This window comes from Ahaetulla prasina, chromosome 2, assembly GCF_028640845.1.
Source record: "Ahaetulla prasina isolate Xishuangbanna chromosome 2, ASM2864084v1, whole genome shotgun sequence".
NCBI classification, from domain to species: Eukaryota; Metazoa; Chordata; class Lepidosauria; order Squamata; family Colubridae; genus Ahaetulla; species Ahaetulla prasina.
In genome coordinates, this window is record NC_080540.1 from 126,055,142 (window position 1) to 126,076,304 (window position 21,163).

A 21,163-nucleotide genomic window follows, 5' to 3' on the forward strand; every position below is an offset into this window, starting at 1 on the left:
GGATGAATTCCTGTCTTAGTTTCATCTCTCTCCAAGCAGCTTCACATGAATCATTCTAAGGGGCTTTAGCATAAAAGAAAATAGTTTTACCACCTGCTAGGTTAGATAAAATGTATAAAAATATGCCTAGCAAATGTTGGAAATGTAACCAAAAAAACAGGCACATTTTATCATATGTGGTGGACTTGTGTTAAACCAAGAAATATTGCGCAAAAATACACAGATGGTTAGAAAAGATGATAGGGAAACATGTAGATTTTAAACCTGAACTGTTTTTATTAGGCAAAATACCAGAAAAACTTGATAAACAAAGTATATATTTAATATTGCATGTCTTGACAGCAGCGAGGATTATGTTCGCACAATATTGGAAAAATGAAGAAACACCATGAGATGAAGAGATAATTAGGAAGATACTAGATTGTGCAGAAATGGATTGACTTACCCTGAACATTAAACAGAAAGAAGACACAGACTATTATCAGACATGGAACTTATTTACCACTGGTTGGAAAAAAGGGGTGGAGATTAAGAATGTAATATTATTGTTAAGCATAATGCCCAAACACAATGCTTATTAAGCACTAACAAATGTAAACAACAGAAAATTAATAAAATTTATATAAAAACATAACAATTGCATGTGTGAGTCATTCATTCAGTCTCTCTCATTGCAAAATTTGTTTCCTATTCTTAGAGGAGTTATCCTCAGAACAGGCATCCTTTCTGAAATAGATGGGGAAGGTCCTCTACCAGATCATAATTTTAATACGTTTTAAAAATCATCCCTGCCAGGAATAGGAAGGGCGGCAGGGGCTACCTGGTTCAATTATTTCTGTGCATCTCCCTTTTCTTTTTCAGAAGAAAGAATTCAAGTAACAGCCATATGAAAGCAAGCCCTGCCCTTTAAGAATGTCATTTTAAAAATACAATTGGAATAAAATTGTGGAACTCAATAATGGCAGAAGATAAAATGGTTTCCTTCAACTTCAGAGCAGACTGCTTGTTTCCTCAGGAAACAGAGAGAGAGAATTGACAATTAAAACCAACAATCTAGTTATTGTATCAAAATAACAATAATGAAGACAGGGTTTATATCCCTTCAAAGATGATTGATTTTATGAGGATCTTCTTCAGTGGAAAGATAGCCTTTGTAAAATCAAGGGTTCTGGGCAGAATTAGCAATATTGATCTCTGATTCCATGTTCAAGGTGTTCTATAAATTAGACTCATTTAGAATGGCTTTTCTAATGGATTTTAATAATATTCTGAATGTAGAATGCTGACATTCACTGATATAGTTTTCAAAAGGGCTCTTGGACAATTAATATGCTTATCTTGGCTCCCTTAAATTCAGAAAAAGGCCTTTGCGAGAGATGGAAACCATTGTTGCACATGTTTTTGTAAAAGGCTTATTGACATTTCACTGACAAGTTCAGCAAGTTTAGATTTTCCTAAATTCCCAGCTCTCTGAGTGATGAGAAAAGGTTCACTTGTCTGTGTGCGAGATGTGTGTGCGTGTCAAAGGGCCGGTTTAGCTCACGCTGGTAAAAGCCTGTTATTAAAAACACAGTAGCCTGCAATTACTGCAGGTTCGAGCCCGGCCCAAGGTTGACTCAGCCTTCCATCCTTTATAAGGTAGGTAAAATGAGGACCCAGATTGTTGGGGGGGCAATAAGTTGACTTTGTAAAAATATACAAATAGAATGAGACTATTGCCTTATACACTGTAAGCCGCCCTGAGTCTTCGGAGAAGGGCGGGGTATAAATGTAAACAAAAAAAAAAAAAGACTGTTCAGTGCAGAAACGAAACAAAAGGTTATCCTATTGCAGAAAAGCAGCAAATGGGTGAGTGGCAGCTGGCCATGTGTACCCCCATGAGATTTCTTGGGTCATAAAGAAATGTACAAGTTTGGAGCTGAGGAATGGCTTGTCTGAAAGTTTACAAATATTAGCTTTAGAGTTAGAAGAAATTTATTTCCCCTCTAGATGGCAGCTAGATTAATTTGGATATCTGACAGCTGAAAATATATTAAATGATGTATAGTTTTCATATTAGAATATCCTAAATTAGATTTAACACAGATTTCTTTTATGCCAGAAAGCCCGTTGTCTCTGGCACTGACTTCTAGATTTATGACATTGTGCACTGACTGATGAACTACACTGATATTCCTTGGAGTTTGAGAATTCACATTTCAGTTATTTTATAGGGAGGGGGGGGGATATTGCAACACTTAGTGTTGAACATGAGAGGGCAATGTTTTCCTAGGAATTGTCGTACCTTGCTTAGGAACTGCTAAGAAAACAGTCATCTTTAGGGAAGGGATGGATACTGATGATTTCTGAGATTTCACTGCTAGCATAGACTTTGTTTCTTCCATTAAGTACTCACTATATACACACTGGATTTATTTCAAAATATACAGTTTAAACATAGGCATAATATGCTCCAAGACATAGACAATGCTTACACATTCCATATTACCTCTCCATCTAGAAATGAGCTTTCCCAAATACTTACACAGTTCAGGATTTGTTTTTCTATTTCTCTCATTCATAACTTTAATTAATGCTTTGCTTCATAGACATCTATCATAGGATTTAAGACTTGACTCACGCATACGGCTGTGCCAGAAAATCGTATATTGGGTTTTAGCTTTTCATGTGGTTTGAACACCAATTCTGGAGTTTGTAAACCATATAGTTACAATGCGGCTTAGATTGGAGGAGTGGGAACATCACCTGCAATGATGTGATGACATTCAAATAATAACACGTGTCATCGTGAAAGTGACATGATTATATTATTATGTCAAAGCTTGATATCAGTAATAACCTCCTGCTGCAGATGGAGACCCTCCTGCTCAAGGATTTCTTCTTTAAGATTTTGCCCTCACTAGCATTATTGTTAGATAGAAATTTATTCAATGGCTGAGAAATATTTGCATCTATGCAGACCCACTCCCAATTGCTACTGCACTACCACCATCTCCATTAAGGCCAGTGTACAAAATTACCTCAATGCACCAAGAAGTTTCACCTTCTTTAACAAAGAAGATTCTTGTTGTGAAAGTTTGCATGGGGTTTGCAGATCCTGTTCCCAATATGATTCCTGGCTCTATGAATAAAAGGAACTTCTTTGTATTACAATAAAAGGAGATGAAAATATCATGCATCACTGTACTGCATGAAGATGACTAAAATGCTAGCAGTTAATGAAGAAGAAGCAGTATATACATTCTCCACCAGAAGCATGAATAGGCAAGACTGAATTTGAAATTGATATGGCCCAATTAGGGAAGAAGTGTCAATTTTTTGTTATTTACTGTTAATTCTATGAAAATTGCATACTAAATAATTGTGGAGCAACATCAAGAACATGTTTTAAATCACAGATGTTTAAATAAATGACATCATGAGGTGTCAAGAGAATGTTTGGAAATGCCTGGCATTTGTCCCTTATTGTATGGACATAATCATAAAAAGATTTTTTTTGGATCTCAAAATCTCATGTCTTCCTAAGACCAGCCACATACCTCGGGGAAACTCACAAGTGGGTCTTTCTGATAATATGGAAGATTCCAACCAATAGTGTCTCCGTTCCAAACTGTTATTACTGTAACCTGCAGGCTCAATATTGCCTATTTTGTGTGTCCACTTATTCGGCATTTGCCCCTGTAATGCAATGCCAAAAAGGCTTGAGGAATGCAAGGGGTGGAGGCCCAGAGAAGGCAGGCATACATCCCCCCCTTCCTATTAAATCTTTATACACCTACCTCTCCCGCTGTGATTAAAGACAAGTCAGAGCTGTCTAAACATCTCTTAAATCATGCCAAGGGTGGGAGGTGATTTATGCTGAGCTGAGTGCTTTCATTAAATTCCACCCAATTCCCCTGTTCCTGCAGGTGAATTGCTAGTTCTGTATCTCCCCGGTGTACCCATCAACACGGCAAGCCTGGCACCGCCTGCATTCCCTCTGTTCTGCAGAATGTATGCACTGCCCTCAGATTATTCTTTTCATCTACGCTATCCTGAGAATTCAACCTAACTGCACCCTGGCTGAGAGCTGGTGAAGTATCTGGACATATCTCATTCAAAGGAATAGCAATTTCTTCAAAGGCCTCATTACAGAGGCATCTGGGATTAAGGGAATAGAAGAGAAACACCTAATTTAGGTCTTCCAGCTCTTGGGCATTCACAATAAATTCTCTGCTTGGAGAAACCTGAAGCAGAACTAAGAGAGCCAGTCAAATGTTTGTCTAAGGAGATCGAACCAAAACCCACAGTCAAGGAAATTCATTGATGGATTTTGGGATAGTCATTCTATTTCAGACCAGCCAACACAGAAAGTTACTAAAGGTAAAGGTTCCCCTCATACATATGTGCTAGTCATTCCCGACTCTAGGGGGTGGTGCTCATCTCCATTTCAAAACCAAAGAGCCAGTGCTGTCCGAAGACATCTCTGTGGTCATGTGGCCGGCATGACTAAACACCAAAGACACATGGAACACTGTTACCTTCCCACCAATGCTGGTCCCTATTTTTCTACTTGCAGTTTTTACATGCTTTCAAACTGCTAGGTTGGCAGAATCTGGGACAAGTAACAGGAGCTCACCCCATTATATGGCACTAGGGTTTCAAACCACTGATTTGCCGACCTTTCGATCGACAAATTTAGCATCTTAGCCACTAAGCCACTGCATCCCTAGAAAGTTACTACCAGGATGGTATAAAGGTAAAACGATGGGATGCAAATCAGTCAGTCAGTCAGAATAGAGCTGGAAAGGACCTTGGATATCTTCTAGTCTTATCCTTTGCTCAAGCAGGACACCCTATACAGTTTGAGACAAGTGGCTGTCCTGTCTTGTCTTAAAATCATCCAGTGAGGAAGCACCCACAACTTCTGAAGGCAAGCTGCCTTGGATGGCCTTGCAAAAAAAAAAACACCTGAAAGAAAGATGTACAGTGTAAAAAAATAAAATTGCAGGTATTCCTATGAAAACAGACATAGATGCATATACACATATATGTCTCTCTGTGTGTATGAATAAAAGAAGGGTGAGTTAAAATAGAAGAATCAACAGGTAAGCAAAAAATAAAAATAAAACAAATAATTGTTAGGGCTGTTATTGTGTTAAGATATAATACCTAAGCTGATCCACCTAAGTAGATACCAACCTGCATTTCTAAATGTAAGCCTCTCTTAGGGAGAGGAATTTCATTAAAAAAGATACAATACAGAAGGAGTCCTGTTTTTTGGTTTCAAAAATTGAGCATCTGCCGCTCAATTCTTTAGGCCAAATTTTGTGATACATCTGATCATCACATTAGTTTACTTTTGTACTTATCCTATGAATTGATGTGACAAACACAATTATTACTATTTAAATTTATTAGACACCCAGGTCCAGTGGATTCTTTGGCCATTATGTGTCAACCTGATTACAAATAGCAAATTCTATCCTATTTTCAACAGCAAAACTCTGAAAGAATCAGAGTTGAATATAAACTTATTTGCTTACTTAATTTACTTTTGGGGAAATGCATGTTACATCTGTCTAGATTGATAGATTTTTTCCTTCTATTTTTTCCACAAAGCCCATTCACTCCAATGATCAAAAGGATGTAGTAGAAATTCCCTGCTGCTCTATATGTGTAGCTATGAGCAGAAGGCTGTTCTGCAAGCTCCTCTTGAAACTCATCCAAATGCCTAGGCTATTTTCCTGTTAGATGTTGTCCATTGAGGCAGAACTCTAGCATCTCCATGCCATGGAGCACCTGCAGCAGAACATGAAAAGACTGACCTGGGAGTCACCTGTGGATAGTTGCAAAGTGAGGGGGGGGGTCCTTTTAAGCTGGAGATGTCAAACTTTTATTTATTTACTTAGTAGTGTATGGCATTAATCCTTCTAGGAAACACTGAAGGCAGAAGGCAGAAGAAGAACATAATGGCTTCAAGGGACTGGTTTGAACAAAACTCAACAGCACTTTTTGGTGCTGCTGTTGATAAAAAATAGGATCACCAACATGATCGCCAACATTCAATGATGGATATGGCAGAAGAGGGAGGAGGAGGAGGAGGAGGAGGAGGAGGAGAAGGAGTATGGTAGCTACAGAGGTCAGTATATATATGAATGATATATGGACAATACTATATAAGAGATAAACTATTAAATTAGGGTGAAACCATAATAAAAATTATCATAATATGGAGACATAGAATTGTAATGGGATGTCAAACCACAGCCATAGCTGTAGAATTGCAATGAGATTCTAACAAATAGGCAGAAAAAGAAAGCTCATGTTTTTCTTGATATGCTTTAAAAGCAAAAGCTGCTACGTTTCCCCACTGAATGCCTTAAGAATGAAGAATACAGGTAGTCTTCAAGTTACGGCCACAATTAAGCCCCAAATTTATGTTGCTAAGTGAAACATTTGTGAAGTGAGTTTGCTCCATTTTACGACTTTCCTTGCCACAGTTGTTAAGTGAATCATTTCATCTGTTAAGTGAGTAACACGGTTATTAAGTGAATCTGGATTCCCCGTTGACTTTGCTGGTCAGAAGGTCGCAAAAGGAGATCACATGACCTTGGGACACTGCAACGGTCATAAATATGAGTCAGTTGCCAAGCATCAGGATTTTGTTCAAGTGACCATGGGGATGCTGCAATGATCATAAGTGTGAAAAATGGTCATAAGTCACTTTTTTCTGTGCTATTGTAATTTTGAACAGTGTTGTGTCTCGCTCGCTCCCCCTGCCGCAGCCGGGCCCCTCTTATCTCCTGCCGGACCCTGATAGTTTGGAAGAATGTCCTGGCATGCCTCCAGCCCCCAGCCCTGGCACCATGCCCGGACAGGCCGAGCAAGACAAAGGGCCTGACGTGCCTTCAGCCCCCAGTCCTGGCACCATGTCCAGGCAAACGGAGCAACTAAACCCCTCCCCCACAGCATGTGAGCCTGAAGAATGTGAAGCCAGTCATGAGCTCAGATTACCAACAGCTGGAGGCTGGAGAGATCCTCGCTTCCAGAGAATTGAGAGGCGACGTCAGCAAAAAGAAGGGAGGGGCAGGCCTGGATAAGTGCTGAGTCATGGAGCCACACCCCATGGCCTATATAAAGGATCTGCTTTCTGGCATTCTCTGAGTCAGGCAAAGTCTAACCTGGATTGCTGAAGTCACTTCCTGGTCTCCTGCCTGCCTTGAGAACTCTGATAGGACTTTGGCAGAGCTGCAGAGGCACGCTTGATACGGACTTCCCTGACCCGGCCATCAGCAGAGGAGTGGGACACGACAAACAGTCACGAAATGAACTGTTGTAAGTTGAGGACTACCTGTACTGGAAATTGGTGCTGCTACTCATCTGTAGTTGAGTCCAGCAATCTTGGATTTGGCTCACTTGCTTACGTCATCTAGAGTTGCTGTCACTTAATGTTAACCGCTCCAATCTTGATTGCAGAAAATATGACTTCAGTAACAGAGTTGTTAATGCTTGGAATACACTACCTGTCTATCTAGACCCATTCCAGTCCGGCTTCCGACCCGGATATAGCACGGAGACAGCTTTGGTCGCGTTGGTGGATGATCTCTGGAGGGCCAGAGACAGGGGTTATTCCTCTGCTCTGGTCCTGTTAGATCTCTCAGCGGCTTTTGATACCATCGACCATGGTATCCTGCTGCGCCGGTTGGGGGGGTTGGGAGTGGGAGGCACCGTTTATCGGTGGTTCTCCTCCTATCTCTCTGACCAGTCGCAGACGGTGTTGACAGAGGGGCAGAGGTCGACCGCGAGGCACCTTACTTGTGGGGTGCCGCAGGGGTCGATTCTCTCGCCCCTCCTGTTCAACATCTATATGAAGCCGTTGGGTGAGATCATCAGTGGCTTCGGGGTGAGATATCAGCTGTACGCTGATGACACTTAGTTGTACTTTTCCACCCCGGGCCTCTCTCGACCGGTCGCAGACGGTGTTGACGGGGGGGCAGAGGTCGACCCCGCGGCGCCTCACTTGTGGGGTGCCGCAGGGGTCGATTCTCTCGCCCCTTCTGTTCAACATCTATATGAAGCCGCTGGGTGAGATCATCAGTGGTTACGGTGTGAGGTACCAGCTGTACGCTGATGACACCCAGCTGTACTTTTCCACACCGGGCCACCCCAATGAAGCTATCGAAGTGCTGTCCCGGTGTTTGGAAGCCGTACGGGTCTGGATGGGGAGAAACAGGCTCAAGCTCAATCCCTCCAAGACGGAGTGGCTGTGGATGCCGGCATCCCGGTACAGGCAGCTGAGTCCGCGGCTGACTGTCGGGAGCGAGTCATTGGCCCCAAAGGAGAGGTGCGCAATTTGGGCGTTCTCCTGGATGAGCGGCTGTCTTTTGAAGACCACCTGACGGCCGTCTCCAGGAGAGCTTTCCACCAGGTTCGCCTGGTGCGCCAGTTGCGCCTTTCTGAACCGGGATGCCTTGTGCACAGTCACTCACGCCCTTGTGACGTCTCATCTGGATTACTGCAATGCTCTCTACATGGGGCTCCCCTTGAGGGGCATCCGGGGGGTACAGTTAGTCCAGAATGCAGCCGCGGGGGTGGTAGGGGGGGCCCCTCGTGGCTCCCGTGTGACACCTATCCTCGCAGGCTGCACTGGCTGCCTGTGGCCTTCCGGGTGCGCTTCAAGGTGTTGGTGAACGTCTTTAAAGCGCTCCATGGCATAGGGCCGGGTTACTTACGGGACCGCCTGCTGCTACCGAATACCTCTCACCGACCCGTGCGCTCTCACAGAGAGGGACTCCTCAGGGTGCCGTCGGTGCGACAGAGTCGTCTGGCGACGCCCAGGAAGGGCCTTCTCTGTTGGGGCTCCGCCCTCTGGAGCGAACTCCCCAGGACTTCGTCAACTTCCGGACCTCCGAACCTTTAGCATGAGCTTAAAACTTACTTATTTATCTGCGCTGGCCTGGGTTAGTTTTTAAGTTTATGGGTTTTTTAATGGGTTTTAGTCTCAAATTTTAATTGTGGCCAATTTTAATAAGTTTTTTAATTGTATTTTAATTGTATTTATATTGTATTGTCTATTTTACTTGGCTGTGAACCGCCCTGAGTCCTTCGGGAGAAGGGCGGTATACAAATTTAATAAATAAATAAAATAAATAAATAAATAAAGCTCAATCCCTCCAAGACGGAGTGGCTGTGGATGCCAGCACCCTGATACAGTCAGCTGCAGCTGCAGCTGACTGTCGGGGGCGAGTTATTGGCCCCAAGGGAAAGGGTGCGCAACTTGGGTGTTCTCCTGGATGCACGGCTGTCGTTTGAAGATCATTTGACGGCCGTCTCCAGGAGAGCCTTTCACCAGGTTCGCCTGGTTCACCAGTTGCGCCCCTTCCTCGATCGGGATGCCTTATGCACAGTCACTCATGCTCTCGTTACCTCTCACCTGGATTATTGCAATGCTCTCTACATGGGGCTCCTCTTGAGATGCACTCGGAGGCTTCAGTTGGTCCAAAACGCAGCTGCGCGGGTGATAAAGGGAGTTCCACGTAGCTCCCATGTAACACCTCTCCTGCGCAGACTGCACTGGCTACCTGTTGCCTTTCGAGTGCATTTCAAGGTTTTGGTTACCACCTTCAAAGCGCTCCATGGCTTGGGGCCTGGGTACTTACGGGACCGCCTGCTGTTACCCCATGCCTCCCACCGACCCGTACGCTCACACAGAGAGGGACTTCTCAGGGTGCCGTCCGCCAAACAATGTCGGCTGGCGGCCCCCAGGGGAAGATCCTTCTCTGTGGGGACTCCTACTTTCTGGAACGAGCTTCCCCCTGGTTTACACCAAATACCTGACCTTCGGACCTTTCGCCGTGAATTGAAAACACATCTGTTCATTCGCGCGGGGCTGGCTTAAGGCTTTTCTTTTTAAATTGCCTAGATTTAAATTTTAAATTCTATTTATGTTTTAAATTGGGGTTTTTTAGATTTTTTAAATATTTTAATTTCTTGGCCATCTGTATAATAAGTTTCTTAATTCATTTTTAATTGTATATGGTTTATGTTTTATTTTGGCTGTACACCGCCCTGAGTCCTTCGGGAGAAGGGCGGTCTAGAAATCTAATAAATAATAATAATAATAATAGTAATAGTAATAATAATAATAATAATAATAATAATAATAATAATAATAATAATAATAATAATAATAATAATAATATCTGACTCTGTGGTCTCTTCCCAAAATCCCCAAAGCTTCAACCAAAAACTGTCTACTATTGACCTCACCCCATTCCTAAGAGGTCTGTAAGGGGCGTGCATAAGAGCACAAGCGTGCCTACCGTTCCTGTTCTATTGTTTCCTTTTGTTATATCCAATTAATATAGTTTTTACATACTCATACTTATATATATGCTATATATAGTTATTTCATGCTTATGCTTATATATACTGTGTGACAAAATAAATAAATATTTTAAAAATATTTTAAAAATAAATAAAATAGTTACACACTTTTTTAGGAAATAAGGAGAAGCACAGATTGAGTTGCTTTCCCTTCTAACAGGCAGAAACAGGCAAGACCACTATTTGAACTGGATGGCTTTTGTTTCGTAATATTCTAATGTTAATAACTTTCTTTGTGCTACTGACACTCAAATCCACATAGTATTAAAAAATATTGCTCCTACTACAGAGTTGTTGGTGCTCTCTGAGCTACATATATTCTCTCCTCTATGCACCTGCTAAATCTGAATTGCAATCAAGTGACAGAATTTCCTGTATATCTTGGATGCTATCTAGTGGTCAACTCTAAATTTGCAGGTCAGATATGATAGGCCTGGGAGGTGGGGGGAGAGGGAAGTTGATAAACAATTAGAATTCAAAGCGAAGGGTAAGATTAGATATACAATATAAATAAAAGAAAGAAAACAAAAATGAGAGAGAAAAGGCAAAATATATTAATGTAAGCATATAAAATGTGTTGAAGAGAAATAAAAGTTGTATAAATATGAAACCTGGCCAAATTTTTTGTATGTTGGTATGTATTTTGTAAAAAACTTTTTACAAAAAAAAATATATGATAGGCCTATTGTATCTGTATTACTTTATACAGCATATACCACTGATGGTTTTCCAACGTGTGTGCTACAGAAATAGAACATATGGAGAGACTTGTGAGGTCTGGTCTTCCACATTTTACAAAAGTATCCTTTTGATGATATTAAGCTCTGAAACCAGGGTGGGGGCAGGGGAGAATATGGCTGAAAAATGGAATCCAGAACTTTAAAACTGTATATAAACTTACTGCAATGTCCTCTTTTCATTTACCAGCAAAGATAACCATTTTGAAGGACAACTGGCTAACTTTAATTCCTTTTACAGGGTAGGAAAGAGGATAAATATAATGGACTCATATTTCTTTTTCCTTCAGAAACGGAAAGAAATGAAAGAAAGGTTGTTAAAATGTTATGACTCAACAAGTTTGGGTAACTTAATTTGTGGAAATTTGGGGGAGAAAAAAAATCTGTTTTTATACTTCCTCCTCTTCTTGCCAAAGCATTCAACCATAATCCTACTGAACTTGTGTTTGCCTACAAAATTGACAGCACTGACAATGATGATTTGGAGGTCATCAGTCCTGCATGCCTTCTAACTGCCCTCCCTCCTTTGATGATTGGGTTCACACACATGATTTGATTAAACATTGTTACTTAATCAACAGCAATTGAGTGGGTTCCAACATCAAGCAAAGAAACACACGACAATTTAACTCAGGGATTTTCAAACTTTGTGGTAGCATATTCTTGAGTCATCTGCAGAAAACCACAATGGCACCAACTTGACAACACACATGGAACGACGTCACTATACAAATGCCACAGTATGTACTTGTATCAGTATATTTTACACAAGAATGCAAATAATATCACTTAGATAATTATGTCGTGCACATTTGCCCCCTTCTCTGCTGGGAACACCCTGCAATAGAAAAGTAATTGTGTGTGACCTACTCCTGGGATTAAATGAATGATTTAATTAAGGTTTGGGTTGTACAAAAAAAACATATATATACATTTTTAATAACTTAATGTTGATACATAGTTCACAGGTGTTGTCATGTAACTCAATTACCTACTTTAGGCTTATATGCAGGCAAAAAATGGAATGGAGCCAGAGTGATTTTTGACAATGCTCCCACTTAAACTTCACATGCCCGATCAGATGTATAAAACATTTTGACTACTTACATTGCTCATATTCTGACTCATTTTGAGAACCCTTGGTTTAAAAAAATATATGAATCCATTCATTGCAGTGCACGTACTGATCTGTCATTTCTCCATTTTGCTTGAATGTACGAAATATCCAGTCAGCAAAATAATGAACTGAAAGCATTGTTTAAAATATAAATCTCATTAACCTAAGGCTGCTTTTTATCTAGGATAAACTTATACATAGGCACATTATTAGTTATTGAAATTACTTCGGTAATTTCTTTGGCCCAGGCACAGATTTGGTGCGATTGGCATCTGCTACGACAATTTGGTGCAAGATCCCCCCTCCCCCGCTATAAAATTAAATTAAATTTCACAGTACAGACATTTTATGGATTCTTTAAGAAATATTGCTAAACCCCTTTTTTATAAACCGCAGGCCTGCTGGCTCTACCAAAATGCATTTGACAAGTCAGCACTTGGGTGCTGCCGTTCGTGGGAGCCAAGATTGCTGGTGGGATTGCAAACTGGCAGTAGCTGGGAAAGCCCCTTAATTGTTATGAGTTAGAGCCGCAGCTGAAATCTAATGCCATCTCCATTTGTTTACTTTGTTTCTGCTATTTAAATCCTTTTACAGCTAATTTTCAGGGTGTTTCTCCCTTCCTTTCTGGTTCCTTTTCTGCCAGCCACTGGGTGGCATTGCACATCTACTGTTTGTTTTGGCAGTTTCCCTCTTATCCCTCTGTTTTGCCAAAGCTAGACTGGATAGCCCAGCAAGAAGGCAAACCAGATGGAAAACTTTCCAACCATGGAGGTAGAGAAGAAGAGGGATTGTGTGTTAAATGAAGCTGGCAGGGCCAGAGGTAAAACAAACACACGGGTGGGGAGGTGGATATGCTTGATTTACAGACCCATCACTCCGGTTTCCATCTTCACATCCAGCAACAGCGCAGTTTCCCACATACTATGAAGTTGCTTGGCAGCTAGTAGCCTTGTAACTCTGACCTATTGTTTCCCTACCTTTTCTTATCCACCAGTTCATCTACCCTTTGGTTCCCCAACTCTGTCATGAGAGGAAGACATCTGGTCACTTCCCCTTGAAACTTTTCTGCTATCCTTTTCCATCTTGAATGGAACACATTTCTACTCTGGAGATCCTCCGAGGAACATGTTACATCTAACACAGGAGTGTTAATAAAGCTTTTGTACATCACGGAAGAGCTAACATGAAAGAAACCGAAAGGTCAATAGAAGTTCCACTGATGAACTACATAATAAATAACCTATTAAGAGTTTCAGGATTTTGTTCCGTTTTGAATTCAAAGAAATGTAATCAGTATTAATAAAACCACAAGAGTCAGGGAAATGGTGGAAAATGGTGCAAACCTCAATCTGACACATACAAACACACATATAGTGTTTCCTTTTTGTTTAACTCCAATGGACAAGACATTCATTGTCAGAAAGAAGACCTCGTATTTCTTGCCCTAAAATGTTCCATGAAGTAATATTACATAGAATAAGGTAAAAACTAGTAGAAGTCCATCTTTATTATGAACTTTTTCATAATATCTGTCAACAAGAAAAATAGCATCTCACGCAATGTGTATATGCATATGAAATAAGTTGCCAGCAGCAACTCTGATTCTGTAATTCCCCTAGCTCTATGATGGGGTAAAAACATGTAATATGCTGCTTGTGTGAGTTAATATAGATATTACTTTGTGCCCTAGGGGGATAAATCAATTCTGGCAACCCTGCTGTGAGAGTACGAGAATTTCTACTCTTTATTTGATCAATGAAAGACTAAAATTGTCTTTTCTGTTTGATTCTTCGGTTCCATCTCCAGATGATAAAATGGCTGTACTGTATTGTTCTTGAGCAACTGTGTTCATCCGGAGACCATACAGTATAGTTTTTAATTGTTTTAAAATTTTGTTTTACTTATGTGTTTGTGTTATTTTGATGGGATTTGAGTAATGTTTATGTTTTAATTGTAAGCTGCCCAGGGTTACAAATATGAGATGGGGGGGGGGGCTATATCAATTGATTGATTGATTGACTGACAAAAAAAATAACAGAGATCCCTCTCAATTTCAGAAGTAATAATTGGTAAACAAACAAACAAACCATCCAAAGCAGAAAAGACTTATATTTTAGGGATTAAAGCAAGGATAAATACTAACAGAGTAGCTATTTAGTGAATTTTCTAGCACAGGTATAGTTCTAGGACAAGGGATATAGGACTTGTGATGTTTTTGAATACCTGCAGGTGTAAGCTCTTATGTGGAACACATTCAGATGAACACAAGTCCACTTCCACTTCAGATCAACATAATGGAAGTCTGAGGTTAACTGGTACTGCCTGATACCCTTTCATCTTTTGTATATTTAATAGAAAGGCATATTGGAGAGAAGCCCAGAGAGGTAGCCCTACATGAAACAGAAAAGCTGGATAGTGAAAAGTTGTGTGCAATTCAAAAGATTCAGAACCAGGAAGAATTACCTCTCTCAAGCTGTTTTCTGATTTTTAGCACTTAAAGGGACTGAAAGCTGGGCTGCAACTTCAGACACCCAAATATCCCAGCAGTGGATCCACTTTCTTCTTAACCATGTTAAATTGGCTTTTTTTCAGCGGCATATGAAGAGTTCCCCCCCCTTTTTTAAAAAAAGATAAATCATGTTGCATCACAGCTTGCCATGCAGACAAATGTGGGCTAATTTATTTAGTATATTTTTATTCTATCTTTATTAATTATTTATAAGTAACTCAAGACAGGGAGCATACATAATACTCCTTGATCTTCCTATTTTCCCCACAACAGTGTTGGGGTCCGCCAGCAGCCTGCAGAGCTGGCAATGGAGTCGGATAGCAATGAGGCTGAGGAAGAACATGGGCCAGTCCTGGATGCTGGAGAAGGCCCGATGAGGGCTCTGCGTCAGAGGCAGAGGTGGGGCCAGGGCCATCTGGGAGTGATGTGCGGAGTCCAGAGCCTCCAGAGACTGATAGTAGTGAGGCAGAGAAAGAGGAGGAGTTGTTCCTAATGCACACATGAGAAGAGCTGCCAGAAGGCAAGAGTAGCTAAAGCAAAGAGGATGACTCGGGAGTAGGGCCAAGAGATGATTGCCTCCTCCCATAAGGATTAAAAGACCAGCAACCCAGAAAACAACGTTGATAGCTTGCTCCTTGATTTATTTCTTGTCGGCATCTTCTGCTTTTGAACTTTTGCCAAGAAAAGCCTTTGGCAGTTTGCCTAATTAGACCAAGGTTGATGATAAAACTCAAGAACTGTGTTATGAAGAATTTGCTTTGATTTAGTATGGACTATGCTGAGAATGAGTTAATTCTCAGCTGTTCTAATAAAGTCTGTTTTTGAACTGATTGAGTCTACTACTACCTACTTGGGCCAGGGTCACAACAATCAACTGCACTGTGAGGTGAGCTGGGCTGAGAGAGAATGACTGACCCAAAGTCACCCAGCTGGCTTTCATGCATAAACAGGACTAGAGCTCACAATCTCCAAGTTTCTAGGCAGCACCTTCACCGCTACATCAAACTGGCTCTTTCTAGTTCTCCTAAATCAGGTTACACTCTGAAACCTTTAGGTAGCGCATACATATACATATACATACCCATACCCATATACATATAAATCTTCTGTACTGCAGATGTGCTAAACTGTTACAGATGTGCTTTGACAAAGGACCACAATAATGTTAAATGACCTTACTTATGAACCTTTTGAATAGCTTCTTAAAGGGTAACAATTAACCAGAAGCAAAAATTTAGTTCCACTAAAAATGAAACTAAGCAAAGCAAAGCAAGCATTTTACTGGTTAGATTTTTGCCTCTCATGAGACAATGGAAAGCACTTTTCACAAGTGGGCTGACCTGACCAAAAAAAAAAAAGCAACAACAATCCTAAGCTCACAGAGAGATCTGCTTTTCTTTAGAAAGTTGTGGACAGAAATTCCAACATTAGGAAAATGGAGGGTGCTCTCAGAAAAAGCCCTGACCCAACTGGCATAATTCATGCATTTTTCTGGGCTGACCTGAGCTGCTTGGCATGACTACACTCCACCTGGCTCCTCACTTTGCTCCAAATCCCCCTTTCTTTAATGAACTATACATTCCCTCAATAATCTTGCAAAAGTAGGAGAGAAAGTTATATAAAAACCTGCCTACTGAAGGTCTCTGAAATGTATATTTTATGAAACATTTACTTGCCCATTCAAAAGAAGTGCTGGTCTCCGAATCATTCTGACACAGCAGGAAAAATAAATAACTTCATTCTGTGGCCTCACTCTTTTTTATTTTATTTTTTTAATCCTTTCTGACATTTTTGGATCTTTTCTTTTCAAAAGGCTTCCAGAGTGGAAGAAATACGCCAGGCCATGGTAGCAACAGAACAAGCCTACTGTCCATTGGACTTAGAAAATAATTCATCCTCAGAAATATTGCATTTGTGGGGTTTTGTTTAGCTTATGTCTGGGCAGACTTGGTGAAGGGTACAAATATCTGGAATCCCAAAGATGTTTTTTCAAAAGGCAGCTGGATTTTCTTTGTTTTTTTCCTTGAAGACATTTCGCTTCTCATCGAAGAAGCTTCTTTGGTTCTGACTGAATGGTGAAGAATGGAAGGATTTATATTCCTTGCAGTCATCTAGTCATTAGCACAGTGATTCCCAAACTGTGAGCCGCGGCTCCCCAGGGAGCCGCGCTATCGTCATGGGGGCGCCGCGGAATATCTGCGCCCGCTGGGTCCGGCGCTGATGCGCCATTTCTGGGGCGTCTGGTGCGCATGCACAGTTGCAGGTCGGATTTCCGGGGAGCCGCATGCGCAGTTGCAGGTCGGTTCCGGGAGAAAAGATTGGGAACCTCTGCATTAGCACACACTCTGTGCTAACAAGAGAACTGAAGAAGCTTCTTGGATAAGAAGTGAAACATCTTCAAGGAAAAAGATAGAAAGTCCAGTTGCCTTTTGAAAAAACATCCTTGGGACAACCATGACCAGGATAACTGAGAATCTCCATAGACAAATATTTGGAATGTTATTTTAGCACGGATTAGTCATCCAGAGATATCAACATCTAAATTCATTCAACTCTGAATGTTAGCACCTTAAAATTACACAGGTTATATGGTAAATTGATAAAGAGAATGAAAAAACTACCCTCTAGAGCAACGTTCACCAACCGGTGGTCCGTGGACCACTGGTGGTCTGCGAGAAAAGTTTAGTGGTCCGCAGAAATTTTTTTTGCGTTTTTCATATTGCACTGAATACTATTTATCTTTTTAAAAAATTCATATTAGTGGTCCGCGGGATTTAAAATTATGAATTTAGTGGTCTCAAAGGTCCGAAAGCTTGGCGACCCCTGCTCTAGAGCACATGTGTCACACTTACGGTGTCACATTGTTGTCACATGATGTTTTGTGACATTTTCCCCTTTGCAGAGCTTGGGTGGACATGGCCTGCACCAGGGGTAAAATTCAGCCAGATCTATCCATATTGTGCAATCCAGAAGTGCCAGCACGGGAGGCTCTGCCCACCCACCCGGACGTCATCATGTCCCTTTTTTGACCCTTTGTGCATGCGCAGGCAGCTCTGCGCATGTATGGAGGAGGCATGCGACAGTGTAGCGAGCGCGCTCACATTTGCGGTAGTGAAGGTAAGTGCATTTCACTCCCGGCCTGCCAGTTTGACAACCCTGCTCTAGAGAGATGTTGTAGAAGCCTGCTTATACATGATGGCAAAAGATGTTCATGGGCATATCATAAGCACCAACTGGGAAACTTCGTCAAAGGTTTCTGAAGCTCCTCTAGAATAATTCTTCTGCACAATAACGGCATCTTGTGTTTGACACCCCTGTTCTAGAGCCTTCCTTCCTTCATTTTAGGCACAGGGATATAAAATAGCTGCTCCTAAATGGTACATTAACAATTTCAATGGATTTTCACTATGGAAGACAGATAATATGTTTACCATTTTCTCTGACAAAAATAAAAAGAAGCCTCCATTTTCATTCCCCACAATAGAAAGAGGGACTTTTCATAATTATATAGACTGCTTACTATCAAAAATCTACAGATACTGTTATGACTTTAAGTTATGATTTATGTAGCAAGCTATGCCAGAATTTAAGCTTGCATTATGAAAAATTAATTAGGTCAGACCTACTCAGTACTTGGATGGGAGATCACCAGGAAGAATCTGTATGCTATATACTGGAAAGTCAAAAAAGACATCAAGGAAAAAAGAAACAGGAAATCACTGTTGCAAAAAAATGTCTTCAACATGGACATGAAGTCTAAATGAGTAAAACTTAACTCAAAGACAATGTTCTTGCACATATACACTTTCAGAGTGTGTTATTTGCAGCTAACAACATTGAAAACAATAACCACAACAACCTCTGACAAGACAGGGCAAGAAAGGGTAGAAAGCAAAGTCAGTTGATGAAACATACTGCAAAGATTAATCATTCTTTAGTCCTAAATACATATATATCTTTCTCAAGTGGCAATGCTCCAAGAAGTGAGAGCGAGCAAAAAGCATATTGGATTTCATTTCATTATTTCGCTAAATATCAATGGCCTAGTCACATATTTGAACATTTCCCCCTTTCCTTGTTTTTTATTCCCCTCCCAAAATCTTTTTGTTTTCAGATGAAATATTCATGTCTGCTAAGTGATTTAACGTTGAAAAACATTAGGTACCATTACCTGGCCTCTTTTTACCTGGGGATTTTGTGGCGATGGCAAGGCAAGCTTGTCAGTGCCCTATTTCCTTCCCAAGCCATGAATGGCAGCACTTCTACAAACCTTACAATCAATTATGGTGGATACATTTACACAATCAGCAGCCTTGAGCAATGAATTGCCTTCTCTGGGCCTTTCCAAGGAGGAAAAGAAGTCATGATTACTGTAAGCAGGCAGACAAGCCACAATGTACTTTGAACCGGAGCCTGCTGGAATGAGTCCTGCCTCCAACCTGAGCAGCCAGCACAACTGAGAAGGGAGAGCTAGGAGGAAGACTCAAAGTTGGGGCAAGGCAACTCAGGTGGGGTGGGGGGGGGGAGAAGCTCACAAAAGGGGCATATCTGGCAGGGAGAGGAGCATGTGTGTGCCAGGGCCGGTTTATTTGCAGAGGGGAAAAGGTGAAATTTCTCCTGCAGCTGAACTCTTCCCTGAACTGCCTCTCTCAGCTTTAGCCTAGTTGGAACAACCCACAGATTAGAAAAGGTGTGTTCTAATGAATGGGAGCGCTGTGCATTCCCTGCCCAGCTGCAATTGTGATTAGGTCTGTATGTAACCTGTAAGAGGAGAGCACTTCCTCTGCAGAGCCCTGCCTGCTACAGAAAAAGGATTATCAAGGCCGTTTGAGGATTATTTACAAGGGAGGGCAGCTTTGGAGAAATTTTCTTCCCTTCCTATGTAACAGCTGGGATAAGGACAGCATGAAAAAGACATCGTATACAGGTGAGTAGAAACTAAATATTTCCTCGGGAATAGTCACCTCCTTTGCACAGAGCGAGAAACTACTTGTTGCAAACTACTGCCTGTCTTCTATTGGCTCAACTCTTTAGAGTTGCAAGAGGGTTTCAGGGGAGAGGAGAGGAAGAGCATTGGAAATAATAAAAAAAACTTGAGTGAATTAAGCATATGCTAAATTCTCAGATCAAAACGCAAATATCTATATCTGATATAGACAGATCAAACACAGCCTTTGGTAGGCAAAAGTTTTGATATGTAACAAATTGACATTTAAAACGGTAGTTATTTTATCTAGAACCAGCCCAACAAGTGTTGCCACTCAAGGCTCCTACAGTGCTTTTACAGATTATTTCCTACATTACAGCATTCATAGTACTCTATGCTTTTCTAACTCTTGGGCTCTGCACTGTTAAATTGCATTGAAAATGCATCGTAGACCTTAATCTTAAATTTCCAGGAGACAGCTGGTCTCTGTAACTCTGAGGACTAGAAACTTGTCATAAGATTTCATACACATTTACATACTGGAGGGCTGAAGTTCTATGATAATTTAATAGAGAATGTGTTTTAGTATACTAAGAAAGCTATTGCATAAAGTTGAAGTAATGTACAATTGAAGATACCGAGAATGTCAATATTCTGCAGGTATCTCTTTCTTGCTGGATTGCTGGTAACAGTTTGAAAATTTGGAAAGTACTTCCAGAGATTCTAGCTTGCATAGAGTAACAAATATGGTTGGGGTAAAAGCTAGGATTTGATTGCACTTGTGGCATACTGGCTAAAAAGACACTGTTCCTGTTGTTTGCAGCATATATTCTACTTGGCATCAGTATGAATAAGGCTGGTAACGAAGTCCACTCCTACTCTATATTACTCAAAAGTGTTAGACATACTGTACAAGTGGTCCTTGACTTACAACCACAACTGAGAAATTGTTAAGGGACTTTTGCCCCATTTGATGACCTTTCTTGTCAGAATTGTTAAGTGAATCACTGCACTTGTTAAGTCAGTAATATGGATGTTAAGTGAATCTGGCTTCCTTATTGTCTTTGCTTGTCAGAAGGTCGCAGCAGGTGATTTGCATGTCCCTGCAATCCTCATAAATATGAGTCAGTTGCCAAGTGTCTGAATTTTGATCACATGCCCCATAGGGACGCTGCGACAGTCATAAGTATGGGAAATGATCATAAGTCCCTTTTTTCAGTGCTATTGCAACTTCAAATGGTCACTAATTGAATGGTTGTAAGTGGAGGACTTCCTCTATATCAAGTATTAGGTCAAAGGTAGCAGGTAGAATATCATGGCACAAGGAAAACTGATTTACAATGTAAGAGGGGTAAGTGAGAATGAACATTAATTAATGAAATGAAATAAACATAGATATGCTGTTGGGAGAAAGTTCAGCAGTTCGAATCTCAGTTGGCTCAAGGATGACTCCATCCTTCCATCCTCCTGAGGTTGATAAAATGAGGACCTAGATTGTTGGGGGC

The 21,163-nt window shown here is 41.0% G+C and overlaps 1 protein-coding gene across 1 annotated transcript in view; it reads left to right on the forward strand.

The window, feature by feature from the left end:
- The first annotated feature begins 19,471 nt into the window (after window positions 1-19,471).
- Window positions 19,472-21,163, forward strand: part of SEPTIN9 (septin 9) — a 296,825-nt gene continuing 295,133 nt past the window's right edge. The window contains exon 1 of the mRNA XM_058174061.1: window positions 19,472-19,658. Coding sequence (XP_058030044.1) covers window positions 19,637-19,658 — 22 coding nt within the window. The 5' untranslated portion in view covers window positions 19,472-19,636. The remainder of the gene's footprint in view (window positions 19,659-21,163) is intronic.